Here is a 24,056-nt window from a genome sequence, read left to right on the forward strand (position 1 = left end):
CAATCACTAACGAACCCATTCCATCAAGACCATCGAAATGCTCCTGTTTTCTTTTGTAACCGAGACCACCATTCATTTTCTTTCTCTTTTGTTTTTGTTATGTGTACTCGATCAGTCCAAAGAACCACCTGCAACCACCCCGTAAGTAATCGCCATCATCACTTTGCAAACCCTCAACAACCATAAGATCACCATGTACCATCGACTACACACCCAACCCGAACCCACCATTTTGATCACCTTCAAACACCGCCACTTTGTTACCTTGAAAACCACCACGCCTACATCAAGAAAGTATATTTTTTTTCCTCTTTTCCTATACGCTATTCGCATCACCACCATCACCTTGCAACCTCTATTGCTACTTTCCTATTTACGTTGTCACTGCTACCCATTATCATTGCTTCTGTTTTCGTTCAAGATTGACACAAACCAAACATCTTTTTAATTCAATATTATTACTTTCTGTTATGTTTTAATATATAATAGAAACACCTTTTTGACTTATGATAATTGGCTAGTGGATGAATTTAAATAAACAAGACTCTATCAAAGTGGAATGCCATGTTCCTGTCGCCAGCTCCTTTTCTTTTCGTTTTACTTTATATTTTTTTTTTGCAGACACACAACTCTTATAACTACTGCACAGCTTTTGTTATTATTATTATTATTTTTTTTTTACGTTTTGAAACCCACTTGAAGAAGATAATGAATTGTAGTATTGAATGATGAAGATAAAGATGATGATGTGAGTAACGATGATGGTAGAGACTAACGAAAACGATGATGATGTATAGTGGTGTTTTGATAATGAAATACGATCATTACCTGCGTGTTGTTTCTGTTTCTATTATCGTTCGATTATAACCAGAACCGAAAAACCCTACCATCGATTGAAGCTGCTACCTCCAATCAATTCTTGATGTATTACTGTTATTATTTTATTTATTTATTTATTTATTTTTTTCCTCGATCGATATTAAAACAAGAAGAAGAAACCGAGACTTTTTTTGATAGTGGAGGGATAAAGAAGATGTGTGGGACTTGATGGCCACCGAAATAAATGGAAAGGGATACGTTTTTTTTTATTATTTTATCCACTGCCCATCGAATTTTTTTTCCAGGCCAAACATACACAGCATTTCCTTTTGCATATTGGGCTTCTTTGATTAGTAGGTTACAAATTAGTTGGGCTTTTAATTTATTAGCTGGGTCGAATGACGAGTTAAAAGGATTAGGATGGTAATTGAATCAGAAATGAAATAGACAGATCATTAGTTAGGGGTGTTTGAAAGGAACGAGAGGCCATGGGTTCGAGCCCTGCAGTGGGCTATTAATTTTTTTTTCTCTCAGAATTCGTTTTAAGAAGGTAGTTTCCAATTTTACTTATTATTATTATTATTATTATTATTATTATTATTATTATTATTATTATTATTATTATTATTATTATTATTATTATTATTATTATTATTATTATTATCATCATCATTAATTATTATAAGTATTAAGAATATTATTAGTAGTAGTAAAATTATCATTTTAGTATTATTATTATTATTATCACTATAATTATGATTATGATTAACATTATTGTTATTATGAAAGTAATATGGATATATTATTATTATCATTAATATTATAATTTGTATCATTTTATTAATATTAGTATTATCAATATATTTATAATTATTAATATCATATTTATCCTTAATATTGTTATAAGTATTATCTTTAATATTATCGTTAGTAATATTATGATTATCATTATTAATACAATTATTATAAAAATTTATTATCATTACTATCAATTTTACTAAGGTTATCAATAAAACTATCAATATTATTATTATTAAAAATGGTTTATTAAATATAAAAATAAAAGTTTTATTAACGTTGTTAAGACTATAGGTGTAAAAATAAAGATTTCTATATACAAAGATATATTCAAAGTACATAACTTAATTATATTAATATCTCTATTTATATAAAATGAAAATGTATAAATAAAAAATGAAACTTATAAATATAACAAATACACTATTAATAATAAATAGATTTATTCGATTACGAGAATATGTATTAATATATAAACAAATGTTATAGGTTCGTGAATCCGAGGCCAACTCTGCATTATTCAAATGTCGTCATATGTATTTTTACTACAAAATACAGTACATTGAGTTCATTTGATCCCTTATCACTCTTTACATTTTTGGGCTGAGAATACATGCAAATGCTTTATTAATTGTTTTACAATATTTATATGTGTGAGTTTTATTTGCTCCCTTTTTAAATGCTTTTGCAATATATATTTTTGGGGCTGAGAATACATGCGCTGCTTTTATAAATGTTTTACGAAATGGACACAAGTAATCAAAACTACATTATATGGTTGAAATATCGAAATCGAATATGCCCCTTTTTATTAAGTCTGGTAATCTAAGAATTAGGGAACAGACACCCTAATTGACGCGAATCCTAAAGATAGATCTATCGGGCCCAACAAGCCCCATCCAAAGTACCGGATGCTTTAGTACTTTGAAATTTATATCATGTTCGAAGGAGGATCCCGGAATGATGGGGATATTCTTATATGCATATTGTGAATGTCGGTTACCAGGTGTTCAATCCATATGAATGATTATTTTTGTCTCTATGCATGGGACGTATATTTATGAGAACTGGAAATGAAAATCTTGTGGTCTATTAAAATGATGGAAATGATTATTTATGTTAAACTAATGAACTCACCAACCTTTTGGTTGACACTTTAAAGCATGTTTATTCTCAGGTATGAAAGAAATCTTCCGCTGTGCATTAACTCATATTAGAGACATTACTTGGAGTTATTCATGGCATATTTCAAAAGACGTTGCATTCGAGTCGTTGAGTTCATCAAGATTATTATTAAGTCAATTATAGTTAGAGGTATTATGAATTGGTATGCATGCCGTCAACTTTCGATGTAATGAAAGATTGTCTTTTCAAAAACGAATGCAATGTTTGTAAAATGTATCATATAGAGGACAAGTACCTCGCAATGTAATCAACTATTGTGAATCGTTAGTAATCGATATGGACTTCGTCCAGATGGATTAGGACGGGTCTTTACAGTTGGTATCAGAGCGATGGTCTTAGCGAACCAGGTCTGCATTAGTGTATCTAACTGGTAAGTCATTAGGATGCATTAGTGAGTCTGGACTTCGACCGTGTCTGCATGTCAAAATTTTTGCTTATCATTTCTAGTCGGAAATCATCTGCCTATCATCCTTAGAAAATTACCTGCTTATCATTCTTAGTCTAGACACATCTTACTGCAATGATTACATGAATAGTGTATAGACAAAATTCGTATCTTAGCGTATCTGCTAATTCATATCTTAGCATATATGTTACTGAATACTTTACCTGACAACTTCCTTAGATTCCTCCGTAACTTATGGAATTTTAGTATTATATGCATATGTAAATTATGTATTGTAAGGTACTAATCTACATCCTATAATCTATTTCTTATCAAAAATCCTTCATCTGATCGTACGAGATGAATCCCTCAACCAGTTCGAATTCCTCGGATTCCGACAGCTATTCCGATATGGAGTTTCACCTAAGCTCCGAAAGCAGTGTCACCAGAACGAATCAGCCAATCATTCATCCCCAATTCATCTGATGAGTTCGTAGTCTACTTAATCATTGGAGACAAGTAGAAGCGATCCCTTTCATCCACCATATTGTCCTCTTGACGATGAACCTGAAGCACTTACCGGCAAACCTGTTCGAGACACCATTTTCTCTCTCATTACTAGAGTATCTCGTCACGATTATATTCTATCAAAAATTCTAAACCTTATTCATCCGCTCGTTCCGACTGACAATCATCCCTGAATAATAGAAGAAGTTAGCGAACTTCGCACTCGAGTAATCAATTTGGAGAATATGGTGCAAAATCTACCAGCTTCAGTAACATCACTGGCACCAACAGTACCATCAATAACAGCACCAGTACCATCAACAATCCATGCTTCAATATCACCATCTGTACTTCGAGTATGATCTTCGTTCTACGTATCGTTCTACCTCAGTTATCTTCGTTCGACATGGCGAATATGTAATCTCTAAAGTTTTAGAGATTATTTATTCTAGTTCCAACCAAAAACTAAATGAGTTTAATATTATATTAACTTATTAAATCCATGATTACATCTGAAGAAAATATATATGTATATATGTTTTCATAAAGATTGTAATTAAAAATTCTTTTGTACAAACTGTTAATGGTGAAAATATTTTAACGGGTAGGTAATACCCGAGGAATATTTAGATTTCACATTAATAAGTTACATTGTACGTTCTTCGAATCTGATTCAACAGTCATTTACTATCCTACTTACATCCATAGATATACGTATCCGTTCACCGCAGAATAACCATTTTCATTCAATTTCATATTTGGATTTTGACCTATCAGAATCCAACAAGTGGCATAATGAAGAAAACATTTGACAAAATAAAATTTGTTAGAAACAGACAAATTAACTATGAGAAATTTTGTTAAGAATCCATGCTAACTGTTCCTAGCTAACTGTTCCTAGCTAACTATTAATTCCGTATTACATTTTAATTATCACAGTTTATTTATCGCAATTTAATTATCGCAATTTACATTCTCGCAATTTTATTTATCGTCATTTAATTTCTGTTATTTACTTTACGCACTTTATTTATCATCATTTAATTTCTGTTATTTTATTTTTATGCACTTTAAATATCGGGACACGTATACAAGGTTTTGACATATCATATCGACGCATCTATACATATTATTTGGAATAACCATAGACACTCTATATGCAGTAATGATCGAGTTCTCTATACAGGGTTGGGGTTGATTCTACAATAATATATATAGTTTGAGTTGTGATCGAGTCTGAGACGAATACGGGTCACGATACGTATTAATTAATTCGAATATTATATATTAAACTATATATGAATTATGGAATTGCTAACTGTGGACTATCAACTGTGGACTACCAATATTGGACAATTAAAATGAATTAAAATATTGTTTATAATATATGAAACTAAACAATTCTTCAAGTTTGCCACTTGATTTCATCTTAAACCTCATTTGTATTTTGACAATTACAATCTACGTTCAAATCTTTCATGAATCTTGAAAACACCTCAATCGAGAGTATGAACCAACCGCACTTCATCTACGAAAGAAGAGATTGACGCATATAGTTATGCACCTGAAAACACTCGGAACCTGAGTAAAATGTTTAACCCGTATATGTGTTAGCTCCTTTAGCATTATTATTACCCAACATAACTTGGTAATCCATTTCAAAGTAGCAAATTTTATCACAGCTCCAGCAAGTCAACTTCGACTTTTTGTTCAAAACAACCTTATTATAAACCTGATATATAAGTTGCCTTTCGTCATCGATACTGGAAAACCGTTTATATCTCAATACATTAGCAGTAAACTTACCAGCAACATCATTGATCTTTGACTTTACGAAAAGTTATTATATTCATTGAAATCCTATCACCTACTCATCTGCATCTGATAACAAGAATTGCCGTACCAAACACCGAGAATCAGCAACCAATATTTTGAAATCTCGCAGCATGTCTATATCAACAGTTATATGTAAACATATAACATTTATCTCTTAGAATTATGATCTTCTATTCTGAAATTCTGAAAAGCACCCAGTCTACAAATCAATACCACAAATTCTGAAAAAGCTGAATACATCGGCAAAAACTGTACACGACCTTAATCGTCAAAAGTTTGATGATAAATAATGGAGTATTGGAAACATTCAATAGAAAATTTAGTACCGAAAAGCGGATTATGCGAAACTATGAAGGAAGCCGTGAAAAAAAAAAAAATCACAAAGAATAAGTTTGACTTCAAAGAATCCAAATGATTCAATGCCTGCTAAAGTCTTTAGCGAATATCTTGCTCCTTACTCTAAACCCTTACGGACAATAGTTTCTATCATCCTCTGATCTTAGATATTCCGAGATATTATCGTATCTTTCATTATAAATATCCTCGATATTTCTGAATATACTTTCATAACTAATCTTATCTGAAATCATTAATCTCTTCGTGCTATCAGTGTTACATCATATAGAAACTGTTAGTTTCTCTATTCTGTAAACTTTCGAGCTTAAAATATGAATGTTATTGAAGTAATGTTGGGAACTGAAGCATGAGTTAGTATAATATAATGACACTTGATCAACGTGATTATATTACAGTAAGTCATGCTGTGTTTCTAATGGGACGTGATGATTCACAGATCAGAATGTCATCATGTGCCATGTTACATAACTCTTTCATTCTGCTTAACTTCTGAACATATCAAGAAAATATATTCTTGATAGTTCTATTCTCAGTGATTCAGGTAATTTGACAAAACAAATCGTGCTACTACCTTTCCTTTCTACCTTGTATAATATGATAATTTGAAACTCCATACCTATGAATTCTGGACCATTACTTGCGAAAAGTAAACAAAAGCATGAAGCTCCGAAATAGAAAGGGGGTATGAATCGCAGCAAATAAGAGAGCACATTAACTGTGGATGACAATAATTATAGGAGACAGAAGCGGGGACATTGAAATATAAGGAAAGATATAAAATCCAACAACAACATATAAACTACAAACCGTGTATATCAATGTTTATCGCAACATAAAGACACGGGAGAATTAAAAACACTATAACCCCAAGTGCGAAGTAGAAGAAAGCAGATTCCTCCGGTGAAAGTTGGAAAAAGAGAATGATTGTTGCAAAAGTAAGGATAAGGACAAGTATCAGAACTGGATTAAGCATTTTCACAATCTTTTGGATGTATGAACTAAGAAAGAAAGTATACGAATGGTGAGAATAATGGAACGGAAGAGTTTAATTTATAATGGAAATATCAGACAGAGTAATCGAGGCAGATCATCGTATTTAATTATAGAGATCTTAATTTCCTTACTCGCCGAAGAATCAAATCTCTCAGATTTCGAAGATTTTCTTTAAATCCCTTGAATTCCGGAAGTCAACCGTGACTATGTCAAAAGTTAGACGAATCTGTATTTCGTTATCTCACTCTTTTGTGACAGCTTCACTAGTACGCTTCACATACTCGAATCATTTTATCTATATTAATCAATAATGATAAAACCCTAACTCATATTCGTCATGAAAACATTTTTATTGTTAGCCATGACGACCTCACTCAAATTTCGGGACGAAATTTCTTTAACGGGTAGGTACTGTAGTGACCCGGAAAATTTCGACTAATTTTAAATCAAACTCTCGATACGATATTGTATTTTCAACACGATAAGCAAAGTCTGTTAGGTTGGATCTCAAAAATTTTGAACTGTTTCATATATTCAATTGACCTTCGACTATTTCCGACGATTCACGAACAATTATTTGTAAATAGTTACATATATATTTAAATATATATATATATATATATATATATATATATATATATATATATATATATATATATATATATATATAAATATTACTTGTAAATATATAATATTATATTTAGTTGTTTAAAAAGAATATAATTAATATATTTATTTACTTAAACTTGTTAATTAAGATTTGATGTATATATATATATATATATATATATATATATATATATATATATATATATATATATATATATATATAGAATGTGTATATTGAAAATGAATGATTTCGAGTCTAATTAGTAAACGTCAGTAACACTCGGTTGACGTTTCGTTAGTTTTAATATAGATATATTACATGTTCATGAAGGACTAAAATAAAAGTTGAACTGTAAATCGATTACGAAGATGTTAGATTTGTTAAAAATATTTTTACCTTTTTAAGTTTAAATATTAGTACTCCGTACATATAAATTGGAACAGAAAATAAATAAATATCGAACTTTTTTGACCAGGTTTCAAACAAGTGATGAGTGAAATAATTAAATATGTTTAATCTAAAAATTTGGGATTTTTAGGAACACTTCTATACGTTAACTGTTTAGCAATGGTCACGATATAACCATCCGGGGAAAACTGTCGGTAGAATGAAGCCAATATAGTTGGCTGCTTAACTGTTGCTTCTGTTTCAATTCACATTCACTTGATTTATTAATAATATTACAATATAATTATAATTATTACTGTATTTGTTTTTAATTACAACATAAATTAGATAGAGATAGATGGTAGGCGAGACAAATGTAATGGGATCACCATTATAATCATCAACCAATTACATTACACCTTTTGTCGAATCAAGTAATCAATCTTTCTGTACATGCACGTTCTTATTCTATTCTATTCTTTATGATTTTACAATTATTATTATTACTTTAGTTTTATTTTACATATTGACTCATACTTGCATCTTGTTTCAATCTCAACCATCTTCTCATCTTCTACTCTATATCTATATACCCATGCTTACATATAAACCATCGAAGGACACCACTTTCTTTTCCGACCTCCGACTACCACCATCGTACGAGCCACAATCACTAACGAACCCATTCCATCAAGACCATCGAAATGCTCCTGTTTTCTTTTGTAACCGAGACCACCATTCATTTTCTTTCTCTTCTGTTTTTGTTATGTTTACTCGATCAGTCCAAAGAACCACCTGCAACCACCCCGTAAGTAATCGCCATCATCACTTTGCAAACCCTCAACAACCATAAGATCACCATGTACCATCGACTACACACCCAACCCGAACCCACCATTTTGATCACCTTCAAACACCGCCACTTTGTTACCTTGAAAACCACCATGCCTACATCAAGAAAGTATATTTTTTTTCCTCTTTTCCTATACGCTATTCGCATTACCACCATCACCTTGCAACCTCTATTGCTACTTTCCTATTTACGTTGTCACTACTACCAATTATCATTGCTTCTATTTTCGTTCAAGATTGACACAAACCAAACATCTTTTTAATTCAATATTATTACTTTCTGTTATGTTTTAATATATAATAGAAACACCTTTTTGACTTATGATAATTGGCTAGTGGATGAATTTAAATAAACAAGACTCTATCAAAGTGGAATGCCATGTTCCTGTCGCCAGCTCCTTTTCTTTTCGTTTTACTTTATATTTTTTTTTTGCAGACACAAAACTCTTATAACTACTGCACAGCTTTTGTTATTATTATTTTTTTTTTTACGTTTCGAAACCCATTTGAAGAAGATAATGAATTGTAGTATTGAATGATGAAGATAAAGATGATGATGTGAGTAACGATGATGGTATAGACTAACGAAAACGATGATGATGTATAGTGGTGTTTTGATAATGAAATACGATCATTACCTGCGTGTTGTTTCTGTTTCTATTATCATTCGATTATAACCAGAACTGAAAAACCCTACCATCGATTGAAGCTGCTACCTCCAATCAATTCTTGATGTATTACTGTTATTATTTTATTTATTTATTTATTTATTTTTTTACTCGATCGGTATTAAAACAAGAAGAAGAAACCGAGACTTTTTTTGATAGTGGAGGGATAAAGAAGATGTGTGGGACTTGATGGCCACCGAAATAAATGGAAAGGGATACGTTTTTTTTTATTATTTTATCCACTGCCCATCGAATTTTTTTTTTCCAGGCCAAACATACACAACATTTCCTTTTGCATATTGGGCTTCTTTGATTAGTAGGTTACAAATTAGTTGGGCTTTTAATTTATTAGCTGGGTCGAATGACGAGTTAAAAGGATTAGGATGGTAATTGAATCAGAAAAGAAATAGACAGATCATTGGTTAGGGGTGTTTGCAAGGAACGAGAGGCCATGGGTTCGAGCCCTGCAGTGGGCTATTATTTTTCTCTCTCTCAGAATTCGTTTTAAGAAGGTAGTTTCCAATTTTAATTATTATTATTATTATTATTATTATTATTATTATTATTATTATTATTATTATTATTATTATTATTATTATTATTATTATTATTATTATTATTATTATTATTATCATCATCATTAATTATTATAAGTATTAAGAATATTATTAGTAGTAGTAAACTTATCATTTTAGTATTATTATTATTATCACTATAATTATGATTATGATTAACATTATTGTTATTATGAAAGTAATATGGATATATTATTATTATCATTAATATTATAATTTGTATCATTTTATTAATATTAGTATTATCAATATATTTATAATTATTAATATCATATTTATCCTTAATATTGTTATAAGTATTATCATTAATATTATCGTTAGTAATATTATGATTATCATTATTAATACAATTATTATAAAAATTTATTATCATTACTATCAATTTTACTAAGGTTATCAATAAAACTATCAATATTATTATTATTATTAAAAATGGTTTATTAATATAAAAATAAAAGTTTTATTAACGTTGTTAAAACTATAGGTGTAAAAATAAAGATTTCTATATACAAAGATATATTCAAAGTACATAACTTAATTATATTAATATCTCTATTTATATAAAATGAAAATGTATAAATAAAAAATGAAACTTATAAATATAACAAATACACTATTAATAATAAATAGATTTATTCGATTACGAGAATATGTATTAATATATAAACAAATGTTATAGGTTCGTGAATCCGATGCCAACTCTGCATTATTCAAATGTCGTCATATGTATTTTTACTACAAAATACAGTACATTGAGTTCATTTGATCCCTTATCACTCTTTACATTTTTGGGCTGAGAATACATGCAAATGCTTTATTAATTGTTTTACAATATTTATATGTGTGAGTTTCATTTGCTCCCTTTTTAAATGCTTTTGCAATATATATTTTTGGGACTGAGAATACATGCGCTGCTTTTATAAATGTTTTACGAAATGGACACAAGTAATCAAAACTACATTATATGGTTGAATTATCGAAATCGAATATGCCCCTTTTTATTAAGTCTGGTAATCTAAGAATTAGGGAACAGACACCCTAATTGACGCGAATCCTAAAGATAGATCTATTGGGCCCAACAAGCCCCATCCAAAGTACCGGATGCTTTAGTACTTCAAAATTTATATCATGTCCGAAGGAGGATCCCGGAATGATGGGGATATTCTTATATGCATATTGTGAATGTCGGTTACCAGGTGTTCAATCCATATGAATGATTATTTTTGTCTCAATGCATGGGACGTATATTTATGAGAACTGGAAATGAAAATCTTGTGGTCTATTAAAATGATGGAAATGATTATTTATGTTAAACTAATGAACTCACCAACCTTTTGGTTGACACTTTAAAGCATGTTTATTCTCAGGTATGAAAGAAATCTTCCGCTGTGCATTAACTCATATTAGAGACATTACTTGGAGTCATTCATGGCATATTTCAAAAGACGTTGCATTCGAGTCGTTGAGTTCATCAAGATTATTATTAAGTCAATTGTAGTTAGAGGTATTATGAATTGGTATGCATGCCGTCAACTTTCGATGTAATGAAAGATTGTCTTTTCAAAAACAATATATCAACTATTGTGAATCGTTAGTAATCGATATGGACTTCGTCCAGATGGATTAGGACGGGTCTTTACAAAACCACCATCACCACCCATGACCACCGTAAACCACATTCACCTATCTATCTCTCCCTCTCACCCATACTTTCTGTTTCTAGTTCGATTACAGCAGCTCAAGGCTGCGAATGGCTGCTATTTGTATCCTCTTTCTAGTCTCACTGCTAACCACCAAAGACTACCACCTTAACGTCACCAACCGCCACCACCTTGACACCTTAATTACGACTGCAGCTGCTCATTTCTTTTTGGTACATCAGCTCAACAAACCCACAAAACCTGCTCAAACTATTTCTGTTTTGTCACTTGATTACTACATCAAATCCATCAATGTTACGGCTTCGGTTTCTGTTAAAATTCATCGCAAAACACCAACTGCTACAGTGAAACCGTCACTGTTATTGCATTTTTTTCTTTTTGTTTATGTTCAGCGAAAATATAGTGATGTTGTTATGATGATGATCCATCGATGAAGAGTTGATGATGAAGGATCTGATGATGATGATTGAAGAACCATACTGCTTGACGATTTATCTGTTTTAAAACAAACCCAAAACCAAACACCTTTAGTTATTACTTTTGATGTTCTCCTGTTAATCAACCTACTATGTTGTTGTTGCTATTTTTCGTTTGTAGCCATAAACAATAACACAGAACCACACACCCGCCATCTATCCTTCTGTTTTGCTTTCATTCGATTACCATCATCACTACTACACTTATTTTCTTCTGTTCTTTTACTTAATCAAACAACCAACCATGTTCACCAACCCTTGATTAAACTGCTATTGCCTTATTAGAATGCTATAAGAACTCGAAACTGCCACTGTTGTGCAGCCGTGAACTATCTTTGAACAACAACATCAAACCCACAAACAAACCTGCTATTTGTTTGCTCTTGTTCACTGTTATAGCTGGGTTCGAGGTTCCTGTTTGGTTAACCAATTAAATCGACGCCTTATAAATATCGATGTGGTTCCACAACCATCATCACCATAAAACAATTTATTGTTTGGCCTGAATTAACCATCGACCAAACCTGTTATTATATGTTTCCTGCTTTATAGTCGGACCAGACCAAGAACCAATAACCATAAAACCGTTACTATTTTCTGTTAATGTTTGCTTATGGATCGATGATGATGATGATGGTATGATATAGACACGAGTTAGATGTTGAGGATGAAGATTAGGAATGATTATGTATTTGACGAGTAGAAGATGATGATGTCACGAGAATGGTGACGATGAGAATGAACGATAGAGATGATGAAATGATTCGGTGATGAAACGAGAAGCTTGATAATGATATGATGATGGTAAGGTTTGATCGGCGGTGTTGTATTTAGAATATTGATGAGTATACATGATGATGAATAACCGAAAACAACTATTGACCTGCAATCGAATATATTTTTTTCTCCTGTTTTCATTTCTAATTTGGGTCAGGACACACCCAATTCTACTTTGGACTTTCTTTGTGGGCCGAGACTTATTTTTTGTTAGGCCGAGATTTCTTTTATTACCGGTCCGATATCTTCCTTTTGCAAGTGGGCCGTAAAGTGGTGAAGAAGAAGAAGATAATACGGGCTAAATAAATATTTTGTTAGTATTATTCTAGAAAAACTGAATTGGTCGAATGGTTGGGTGTGTTTGCGAGTTAGCGGAAGGTCACGGTTTCAAACCCCGGCTTGGGCATTATTTTTTAAGGGTTACATCTTTGAGGTATAATTACTATTACCATTATTGTTATTATTACTATTATTATATTTATTATTATTATTATTATTATTATTATTATTATTATTATTATTATTATTATTATTATTATTATTTTATTATTATTACTATTGTTACCATCATTAACATAATTAAATATTATTATCATTATTGTTATCACTAAGTATTACATTAAGTATTAGGAGTATTATTAATAATAATATTATTATTAATATAGGTATTATGATCATTATTATCATTATGATTATTATTACTATTATTATTTTGAAAACAATACAAATTATTATTATTTTAATTAACATTAGTATTAGTATCATTTTTATTATTAGTATTAGTATTATTATTATTATTATTATTATTATTATTATTATTATTATTATTATTATTATTATTATTATTATTATTATTATTATTATTATTATTATTATTATTATTAACATAAGTATCATTATTAACAATATCATTTTTTTATTTATATTATCATTATTAATGAAGTTATTATTATTATTATTATTATTATTATTATTATTATTATTATTATTATTATTATTATTATTATTATTATTATTATTATTAGTTTATCATTATTATCAAAACTATCATTTTTTTAAAAAAATATTTTGTACATAAAATATACTTATTTTATATACTATAATTGTATTAATATTTCATATAACTATACATCAAAAATATTAACATTACTTATATAAACACTTACATATAACAAACTATTGATATATATATATATATTTTTATAATATATAGATATATTAATATAACTAAATGTATAGATATTAATCATTTTATATATATATATATATATATATATATATATATATATATATATATATATATATATATATATATATATAACATATAATTTTTGATATGATATAAGTATACGTTTTTAAATGGAATTTAGTATAAATTCTATATAACTACAAATATATAAATAATATATATTAATAAATAAAATTATGTGGTTTCCATTACATGTGTTAATATATATATATATATATATATATATATATATATATATATATATATATATATATATATATATATAGGTTCGTGAATCCGAGGCCAACCCTGCATTGTTCAGTTCCGTCGTATGCATATTTTTATTACAAAATATCGTATCGTGAGTTTCATTTGCTCTCTTTTTAAATGCTTTTGCAATATATATTTTTGGGACTGAGAATACATGTGCTGTTTTATAAATGTTTGACGAAAGAGACACAAGTACTCAAAAATTACATTCTATGGTTGGATTATCGAAATCGAATATCGCCCCTTTTAGCTTGGTAGCCTAAGAATTAGGGAACAGACACCCTAATTGACGCGAATCCTAAAGATAGATCTATGGGCCTAACAAACCCCATTTCGGAAAATGGAATGCTTTAGTACTTCGATTTAAAAGGTGATTGCGATTGCCGTTATATAGCATACTTGCGAGTATGCGGGGGATATTCTATATGCATCTTGTTAGTTCGGTTATCAAGCGTTCACCATATGAATGATTTTCATACACTTGCGAGTGTAATGTTATTTATGAAAAATAAAATCTTGTGGTCTATTAAAATTATAGAAATGATTGATTACGTTAAACATATGAGCTCACCAACCTTTTGGTTGACACTTTAAAGTATGTTTATTCTCAGGTATGAAAGAAATCTTCCGCTGTGCATTTGCTCATTTTAAAGATATTACATGTAGTCGTTGATGGCATATTTAGGACAGTACCTCGCAATGGGACCAAATGTTGATGACTTCGTCCAGATAGATTAGGACAGGCTGTCACAGTTGGTATCAGAGCGGTGGTCTTAGCGAACCAGGTCTTGCATTAGTGTGTCTAACTGATAGTTGTTAGGATGCATTAGTGAGTCTGGACTTCGACCTTAGCTGCATATTATAAGTTTTGTTTATCATTCGTAGTTGAAAATTTTCTGCTTATCATTCCTAAGTCTAGACACGTCTTCCTGCACTTATTGCGTAGAAAGTGTATAAATAAATTCATATCTTAGCATATCTGTTACTATAAACTTTGTCTGACAGCTTCCGAAGATTCCTCCGTAACTTATGGGATTTTGGTGTTATATATACATATGTAAATTATGTATTAAAGAATATCAAACTAAATCCTATAATCTATTTCCTATCGAAAATCCTTTATCTGACCGTGCAAGATGAAACTCGCAAATAGTTCAAATTCCTCAGATTCCAACAACTATTTGGACATGGATATTCACCTGAGCTTCGAAAGCAGTGTAACCGGAATGGATCAACCCATTTAGCCATCATCAATTCTGGATGAATTGGGGATGGGTTCGTAGTCGACTTGATCAATGGAGATGAGAAGAAGATGATCCTTTCCATCAACCAACCTACACTCTTGGCGAAGAACCTGAAGCACTTACCGAGGAACCAGTCCGAAACACCATTTTCACTCTCATTTCCAGGATATCTCGCAGCGGTTATATAATATCTCGAATTCTAAACTTTATTCATCTCCTCATTCCAACCGACAATCATCCTGGCGTGATAGAAGAAGTCAACGAGCTTCGCGCTCGAGTAGTTGTTTTGGAGAATATGGTGCAAAACTTACAAGCACCAGCATCATCACCAACACCAACAGTGCACCAACAACAACATTCGCATCACAAGCCTCAACACTACACGTCTCAACCTTACAATCGGTACCTCGAGCATAATCATCGTTCTACATGACGTTCTACATCATTTATCTTCGTTCGACATGATGATTATGTAATCTCTAATGTTTTAGAGATTATGTACTCTAGTTCTAACCGTAAATCAGATGAGTTTAATATCATATTAACTCATTAAATCCATGATTACATCTGAAGAAAATATATATGTAAGTATATTTTCATAAAAATTGTAATTAAAAATTGTCTTGTAAAAACTGTTAATGGTGAAAATATTTTAACGGGTAGGTAATACCCTAAGAAATAGTTAGATCTCACATTAACATGATGCACTGTGCATTCTTCTATTCAGATTCAGCAGTCATTAACAATACTGCTCAAATCTACACATATACGTATCCGTTCACCAAAGAGCAACTATTTTCATTCAAACTCAATTTCATATTCGGATTTTGACCGATCAGAATCCAAGTCAAGATTTGACAAGTGGCATAATGAAGAAAATAATGGACAAAATAAAGTTGATTAGTAACCAATTAATTAATTACGTAAAACTTTAAACCTATACTAACCAAATCCTAGCTAACTGTTCCTAGCTAACTGTTCCTATAACCGTTATGACTATTTACTTATTACATTTTATTTATTGTCATTTTATTTATCGCAATTTTAATTATTGCAATTTTAATTATCGCAATTTATTTATCGCAATTTTAATTATCGCAATTTATTTATCGCAATTTTAATACTCGCAATTTTATTTATCGTCATTTAAATACTGTCATAATATACTAGTCTTGGTTAATCCCGAGACAATATAATATAATCTTGATTAATTAGATTATATATTGAACTATTGGACTATTGGACTACTAACATTGGACTACTAACCTTGGACAATTAAAAAGTATTAAAAGAGTAGAAAATATTAATTATAACACATTTTGATTCAATATATCGTTAATAAGTTACATCTTCTACAGTTAAACATTTCTTCAAATTTGCCACTTGATTTCATCTTAAACAATCATATATATCTTGACGATTACAACCTGCGTTCAAACCCTTTGAAATTCTTGAAAACACCTCGAATTGATAACCAATGATTCAGATAAGTTATTATAGAGAATGCTGATGAAGCAGCAAAAGTTATAGATGGTCTTAATAGCCAGAAGCTTAATAATAAAGAATGGTGTGTTGAAAAGACTCAGTTTTGGATCTGAAAAACAGATTGAGCAGACTATGAAGGAGGCTGTAGATAAATCACAAAATCTGTAATTACAGAATCCATATGATTCAGTATCTGCTGAAATCTTTAGCGAATACTTTACTCCTTACTTATTATAAATCCTTGCGGAAAAGTTTTGCAACATCCTTTGATTCTAGATATTTTAAATTCTAAGATATCATCGTATCTTTCGTTATAAATATCTTCGATATTTCTGAAGATACCTTCATAAATATCTTTGTCCGAAATTATCTATCTCCTCGTGCTATCTATGTTACATCATAGAAGAAACTATTTTAATTTCTATCTTTCTATAAAAATTTGAGTTTAAATTATGAATGATTTCTGGAGAAGTGTTGGGAGTTAAAGCATGAGTTAGTATAATATAATGACGCCCGACCAACGTGATTATATTACAGTAAGTCATGCTAAATTTCTAATGGAACGTGATGATTCACAGACCGTACCGTCATCATGTGCCATGTTACATAATTCTTTCATTCTACTTAACCTTCGAACATTTCAAGAAAATTTATCCGGTATAGTTCTATCTTCCGTGATTCTGGTAATTTGAAAATCAAATCGTGCTATTACCTTTCCTTTCTGCTTAATATATTATGATTATTCGAAACTTCATATGGTTACCAAGTGCTCAACCACTTAGAATATTTTTATTAAAACGTTTATGTATATGAAATCTTGTGGTCTATTACTATTACGGAAATGATTGATTATGATAAACTAATGAACTCACCAACCTTTTGGTTGACACTTTAAAGCATGTTTATTCTCAGGTATTAAAGAAATCTTCCGCTGTGCATTAGCTCATTTTAAGGATATTACTTGGAGTCAAGATTAATATTAAGTCAATTATAGTTGGATGTAATATGAAATGGTATGCATGCCGTCAATTTTTGATGTAAAGAAAGTTTGTCTTTTAAAAACGAATGCAATGTTTGTAAAACGTATCATATAGAGGTCAAATACCTCGCGATGTAATCAATTATTGTGAATCGTTTATAATGTATATGAACGGATCCTTTCACCATCCTAATTATGTCTAAATAAACTTTAGGATTAAAATGAATCTTGCAACACTTATGTGTTTAACTTTAATCCAAGGCTAAAGTTTCATTAAGACGTCATTAAGTGTGATTAACCAAAATTAGTGTTTTAGTAACCAAAACTCATTTGAATATGAATGGGGAAACTATTCTAAGCATGTTTAAATGAGTTTTATAAATTATAGATGTCCCAAAGTAGTCAAACATTTTTCGATCAAAAATCCGGACATGAGAAACTGCGGTCGACCCACGGCTGACCGTGGAGTCGACCGTGTACCTTGTTTCGTGGAACCAAGGTACATGACATCCACGGTCATACCTGCGGTCAACCGTGGACCTAACCGTGCTCCTTCAGTAGTTTTTAAATGACTCTTTTGACTTAACGGTTTTATGTATTGGTCGTTTGCTAGAGATTGTGTAGGCTTGTGAACTTGTGTTGTTCTATACGTTGTTTAAGCACACAAGACTTGGTGTCATCATCAAAACAAAGTGGTTAACATTTGAATATTATTATTGGATCACTTACCAACAAGTTCTATTAAAGTGCTTATAAAATATGTTTGCGTGTATATAGTAAACTTGGTGGTTTCATAATTTTTTGTGGTGTGTGTGATAAAAGATGTAAAGTTAAATAATTATTATAGTTTTTTATATTTATCTAACTATTACATTCAAGAAATTTATATATAAAAAATTTATATATAGGGTGTAAGCCTAAGTAAGCGTTTAGGTTGTGATCAGTATAAATTAAAGCATTAGATGTCAAATACAACACATACATTCATGTCGCAAATTGAAGAATAAGTCATTCCAAGACCTACAAATGCTAATGTGCTAATTGAATGAAATTACACATTTATGTATTTTTAATTTGTTATTTACTTGGTGTTGATGATATTAAACATGTTTATGAGAGATTAATAAATAGTGCCGGACTAGTGAGGGAAGACAAAATATCGTTGTTTTATAAAGTCGATTTACCAACTTCTTTGAACTTCATGTATGTTGTTAACAATCATTAGATCATTTTTTGTTGTTCATGTTAATCATCATTATTTAATATCTTAACACATGAACTATGAATGACATGTAAAAATCTCGGACAAGATATGTAGGGGTTTAATAATTCACTTTAAAAATAACTATATTATTGAATTCTTATATACCTTAAGTATCACGGAATGTCGTTTCACGAGTTAAACCTCAAAATAGGACTAACGATAGTGTTCTTAAATGTTGAATCGTACCGAAATTCATGTAACACACGACCCTTACCACTAGTCATATTTAAGATGGACTACATTATTTAAGAAAGAGATGATTCAAATTAATTGTTAAATTTACTATTATATTTAGCAGTAATTTTTATTAGTGTATAATAATTTTGAGATATATATGAATAAAATATAGCTAAGATATACATTTATTTTATTTTTATTTTTTTGGAAATAGAGAATAATACTCTACCAATCCTGTTATATTTTTTTTACTTGAGGTGTAATTTTTATTAAATGTACACTAATTAATACTTTATTATTTTGTTAAAGACTTAGAGCACTAGTAACGGCTCCGCCCTTGGCTCCCCGCCTTCCAAGCACCCCAATGCTAGCATTTAGCCCTTGCTTAGCCCTTGATCACTAGTGCTTCATTTTGTCGTTGGATAGCAAAATGAATCACGGAACACTTGTATTAATTTGTTGTACATTTTGCCTTATTACTTGTATCCGTAAATAATTAATTAATTTAGTGGGTATGAGGAAGTGTGTGATGGGTACGTCATGGTTGTTAGTATTTAGTGGTTTGTTAGTGATGGAAAGAAGGTGCTGATGTGGCGCTGATGTGGCACTCCGTGATTCCATGATGGACCGTCATGGTTAAGAGTGGTGTTATTATTATCATGTTCTAATCTTTGACATAGACACAGACGCAAAAATGGACACAAGAATTCAAATTCAAACAAAACAAGACATATCATAAACGTTTCTGAACCACCAGAATATGCTAGCCAATGTGTCTTATCTAACGTCTTAATACATCTCATTTAGGCATTTAATAAAATATACTTGAATAATATCAAAAGTTAAAATTATAATAAACAGATATGTGTTCTATAACCGCAAATGAGAATAATGCTTAATTACCTTGATGATAGAGGGATGGTCTGACCGTTTGACATCAGAAAAAACAGCAAAATCCGAATTACCGTCACATGGAAATGGCCGTTGAGATGCAAGCTCAATCTTTTTGTAAAGACTCCCATATTCGTTCTGTAATCATATATATGAAAACAAAATTTAACATGTGAGAATTTGTATATTACTTATTTGGGTATCATTCTTGACGTAGCAATTTTGGGCACAAACCCCCATGTTGGTGCATCATATTAACCCAATTATAAACTAAAGGGAATGATTCTCACACACTTTTTTGATCCTCACACAATTATTTTAAACTTTTACTCTTCTAATAATACTCAATTGGTGTGTGAGGATAAAAAAAGTGTGTGTGAGAATCATCCCCCTAAACTAAAGGAGTCCAAGTTCAACTTAGAAAGTATAAAATTATAAAAACACTACTCCGTATAAGACCAATTTTAATGCGGCGTCAGAGGAGTCCCGTCAGACATGCTGGCGACGGGTGACGCCCCCTGACGCCCCTAGTGGGACGTCACGGGTAACGAAACCGGGGCGTTAGTCACATTTCTCACGGAAAAATCAAAACGCGTCAGTTGATCTGATTGGTCCACGTATTTTGATGATTTTTATTTTGTTTTTATTTTTTTTATTTATTTAAATTATTTATATTCTTTTCTACATAAACCCATCAAAACCCATCATTTTTAACCCATCAAACTCAATATTTTCTCTCATTTTAACACTTTCATTCAATTATTTTTGTTTTGTTTTTGTTTTTTTATTTATTTAAATTATTTATTTTCTTTAATATATAACCCATCAAAACCTATCATTTTTAACACATCAAACACAATATTTTCTCTCATTTTAACACTTTCATTCAAATGATTTTTGTTTTGTTTTGTATTGTTTTTTTTTTAATTTGAATTATTTATATTCTTTTCTATATAAACTCATCAAAACCTATCATTTTTAACACATCAAACTCAATAATTTATGTAATGGTTGAATTTTATGAAATATTAATTTGTGATGTTTTTTTATATTTGATATGCATTATATTTTATAAAAAATACTTTGTATTCATATTTAATATAAAATAAAAAATAATAAAACTGGTGGGACCTACATTCAGGTGACACAGAACTGGGACGTCAGGGTTATTTTGGGTCAGAAACTGACATCTGCCACGTCAGAGGCAGATTGTACTTTTTGGCCAAAAAGTGTATAATCCGCCTGTGACGTCACAGGCAGGGTTATATATGGTCTAAATTAGCATGGGCGACGCCATGCTTGTAAGACCCTTTTGTAACGATTGCAATCCAACGCCGTTGGATCTGATGTTGATTAAACACACGCCTAAAAATGGAGTAAAAATGTGTGGCTTTGAGCTGTTGGATGAGTGTGCGTTGCAAAGCAACGATAAAACTCAGAGCTGTGAGTTGATTTTATTATAAAAAAATTTAACAAAATTATTTATATTCTTTTTTTACTCAACTCACAAATATATTTTACCACATTATTACAACACTCTCAACCAACACCTAATCATTACTTTACATTTTTAACTCACACCCAAGGTTGGAGAATTCAAATATCGGGGTGATATCATTTTGACATTTTCTAGAAGATCTCGGCATCTTGAAAAAATCTCGGGGAGATCTCGGACGTTGACTTGTGTTGACATTTTAGGTTTTTTTAATATAAATATATGTATATTTATATACATTTTAAAGAGTTTTTACGAAAAAATCTGAGAAATGAGCTAGAAATTACTAAGAAATTAAGAGAAATTACGAGTAATTCCGAGAAATTACGAGAAAATCCGAGAAATTACGAGAAAATTCGAGAAATCGTGGCATTAACCGAGATTTTACCCGTTGACCGGGAAATCTCAACGAGATGGGAAAATATTCTCGGCTAACTTTTTAAATCGAGATCTCACCGAGAAATTCCGAGATTTACAACACTGCTCACACCACCACATTATCAAAAAGAAAAAAAAAATGTAGGCAAAGGTAAATAAATAGTAGAAACACATTTTAAGAAATTGGAAGGTAAGAAATGTACCACAATTTTGTGAAAACCAAACTCTAATCTTTAAAATATTTTGTTTTTTACCTTCATTTTTTTCCATTCTTGTTGGAACTCCAATGAATCGTTTTCTAAAGGTGTGGAATTGGGAGTGAAGTATCGAAATGGTGCTCTAACTTGAACTTTATACTTTTTGCAAAATGGGACCCAAAGTTTTGCAAAATTTATTGTTTCGACGAATGAGTAAAACGTTAATGGTGAGCAGCCATCATCAGACAAATACAGAGCTAACTTGTTAACTGGATAATCCACAGCTAACAATGATAAAACCGTGTTCATTGTTATTATAGCCGGTTCGAGTATGGGGTCTGCCGTTGTCACAAAGATGTCCACTGCTGGAAACTCAGAGTCACTTACCCTGAAACAAAATATCATCATAGAATAAAAACCAAGAACAAAAAAAAAATGGTTGCTTTTTCAAGATAAAAACTTAGCTATGATTCTAAAAGGATTGTGCTATAAATCTAGCAAACATTATGTCATGCGTGTTGATAATTGTTAGGTACAAAAACATTAAACAAGAGTCGTTGGGATTGACATGACATTTTACATTTTGAAACCATTTGATAATAGAGATAAAGTACTCCGTAGCTTATAAAGTTATGAATAGAAAAACATGTATATTTCTTATAATTATCGATGTAGAATTGGATTTGCACCCAACAATGTTAGTACAGAGGTGATAAACATCAAAGTTACATATTATATAAGGTTATAACAGACCCATATTAATTAGCATAAGTATGTGTATAATTCGAAAGAAATCATACAAAATAAAAACCCGCAATTTTTGAAGTTAAAGAAAACTTGCCTCTTCAAGAGTCGTTCAGGGTAAGTTTTAGTACTGCATTGATTCCATGTGATACATATAGAAAGAATCCAGTTAAAGGTGAACCACGATTCACACAAAAACGCGACAACCCATGGAAGGTAGTGTTCTTGGTCTTTGAAAAAAGCAGCCCGATAAACAAGCACAGAAACAAGAAGGGAAAGAATCACGAGCTCTATGACTCGGGTTGTCGTGTTCTTATGGACTACTGTTTCATGTAAAGGAAGACAAGTTGAGTCTTCGTTATTGTTTGAAGACATGGTGCACAAAATCTAAACCTATGTTTATGGTTTGATGGTATACTGTACCAGAATAAGTTATATATATATATATATATATATATATATATATATATATATATATATATATATATATATATATATATATATATATATATAGAAATTGTTTTTTATAAAGAAAATAAATTAAAGTATTGATGTGACTAAAATATACCCAATAAATTGTACTGAGTTTTGCACAACGTAACCAATGGTTCTGGAATGAGCAATGGCCGGTCGACAGTGTTAGGTTTTATAAGTAGTTGCAAAATAAACCACATAGACAAAGATATTAAAATTCGATGAAGATAATTGGTTAATGGTTGCAAATCAAAGTTCATCATAAAAAATTAAAGAAAGTAATGTATCGGTAGTACGTAGGGATGACAATTGATCGGATGATGTCATATCCATTTGATTTTTCC

At 30.6% G+C, this 24,056-nt stretch overlaps 1 protein-coding gene across 1 annotated transcript in view; it reads right to left on the minus strand.

Annotated features, from left to right (window-relative positions):
- LOC139886200 (cellulose synthase-like protein H1) overlaps positions 1-23,648 on the minus strand; it is a 31,838-nt gene extending 8,190 nt beyond the window's left edge. Inside the window, exons 1-3 of the mRNA XM_071869946.1 lie at positions 23,336-23,648; positions 22,552-22,882; positions 20,437-20,562 (exon numbers count right to left, since the gene is read on the minus strand). Coding sequence (XP_071726047.1) covers positions 20,437-20,562; positions 22,552-22,882; positions 23,336-23,613 — 735 coding nt within the window. The 5' untranslated portion in view covers positions 23,614-23,648. The remainder of the gene's footprint in view (positions 1-20,436; positions 20,563-22,551; positions 22,883-23,335) is intronic.
- Positions 23,649-24,056: the final 408 nt, after the last annotated feature.

The sequence above is a fragment of the Rutidosis leptorrhynchoides genome, chromosome 1 (genome assembly GCF_046630445.1).
Source record: "Rutidosis leptorrhynchoides isolate AG116_Rl617_1_P2 chromosome 1, CSIRO_AGI_Rlap_v1, whole genome shotgun sequence".
Classification (NCBI taxonomy): Eukaryota; Viridiplantae; Streptophyta; class Magnoliopsida; order Asterales; family Asteraceae; genus Rutidosis; species Rutidosis leptorrhynchoides.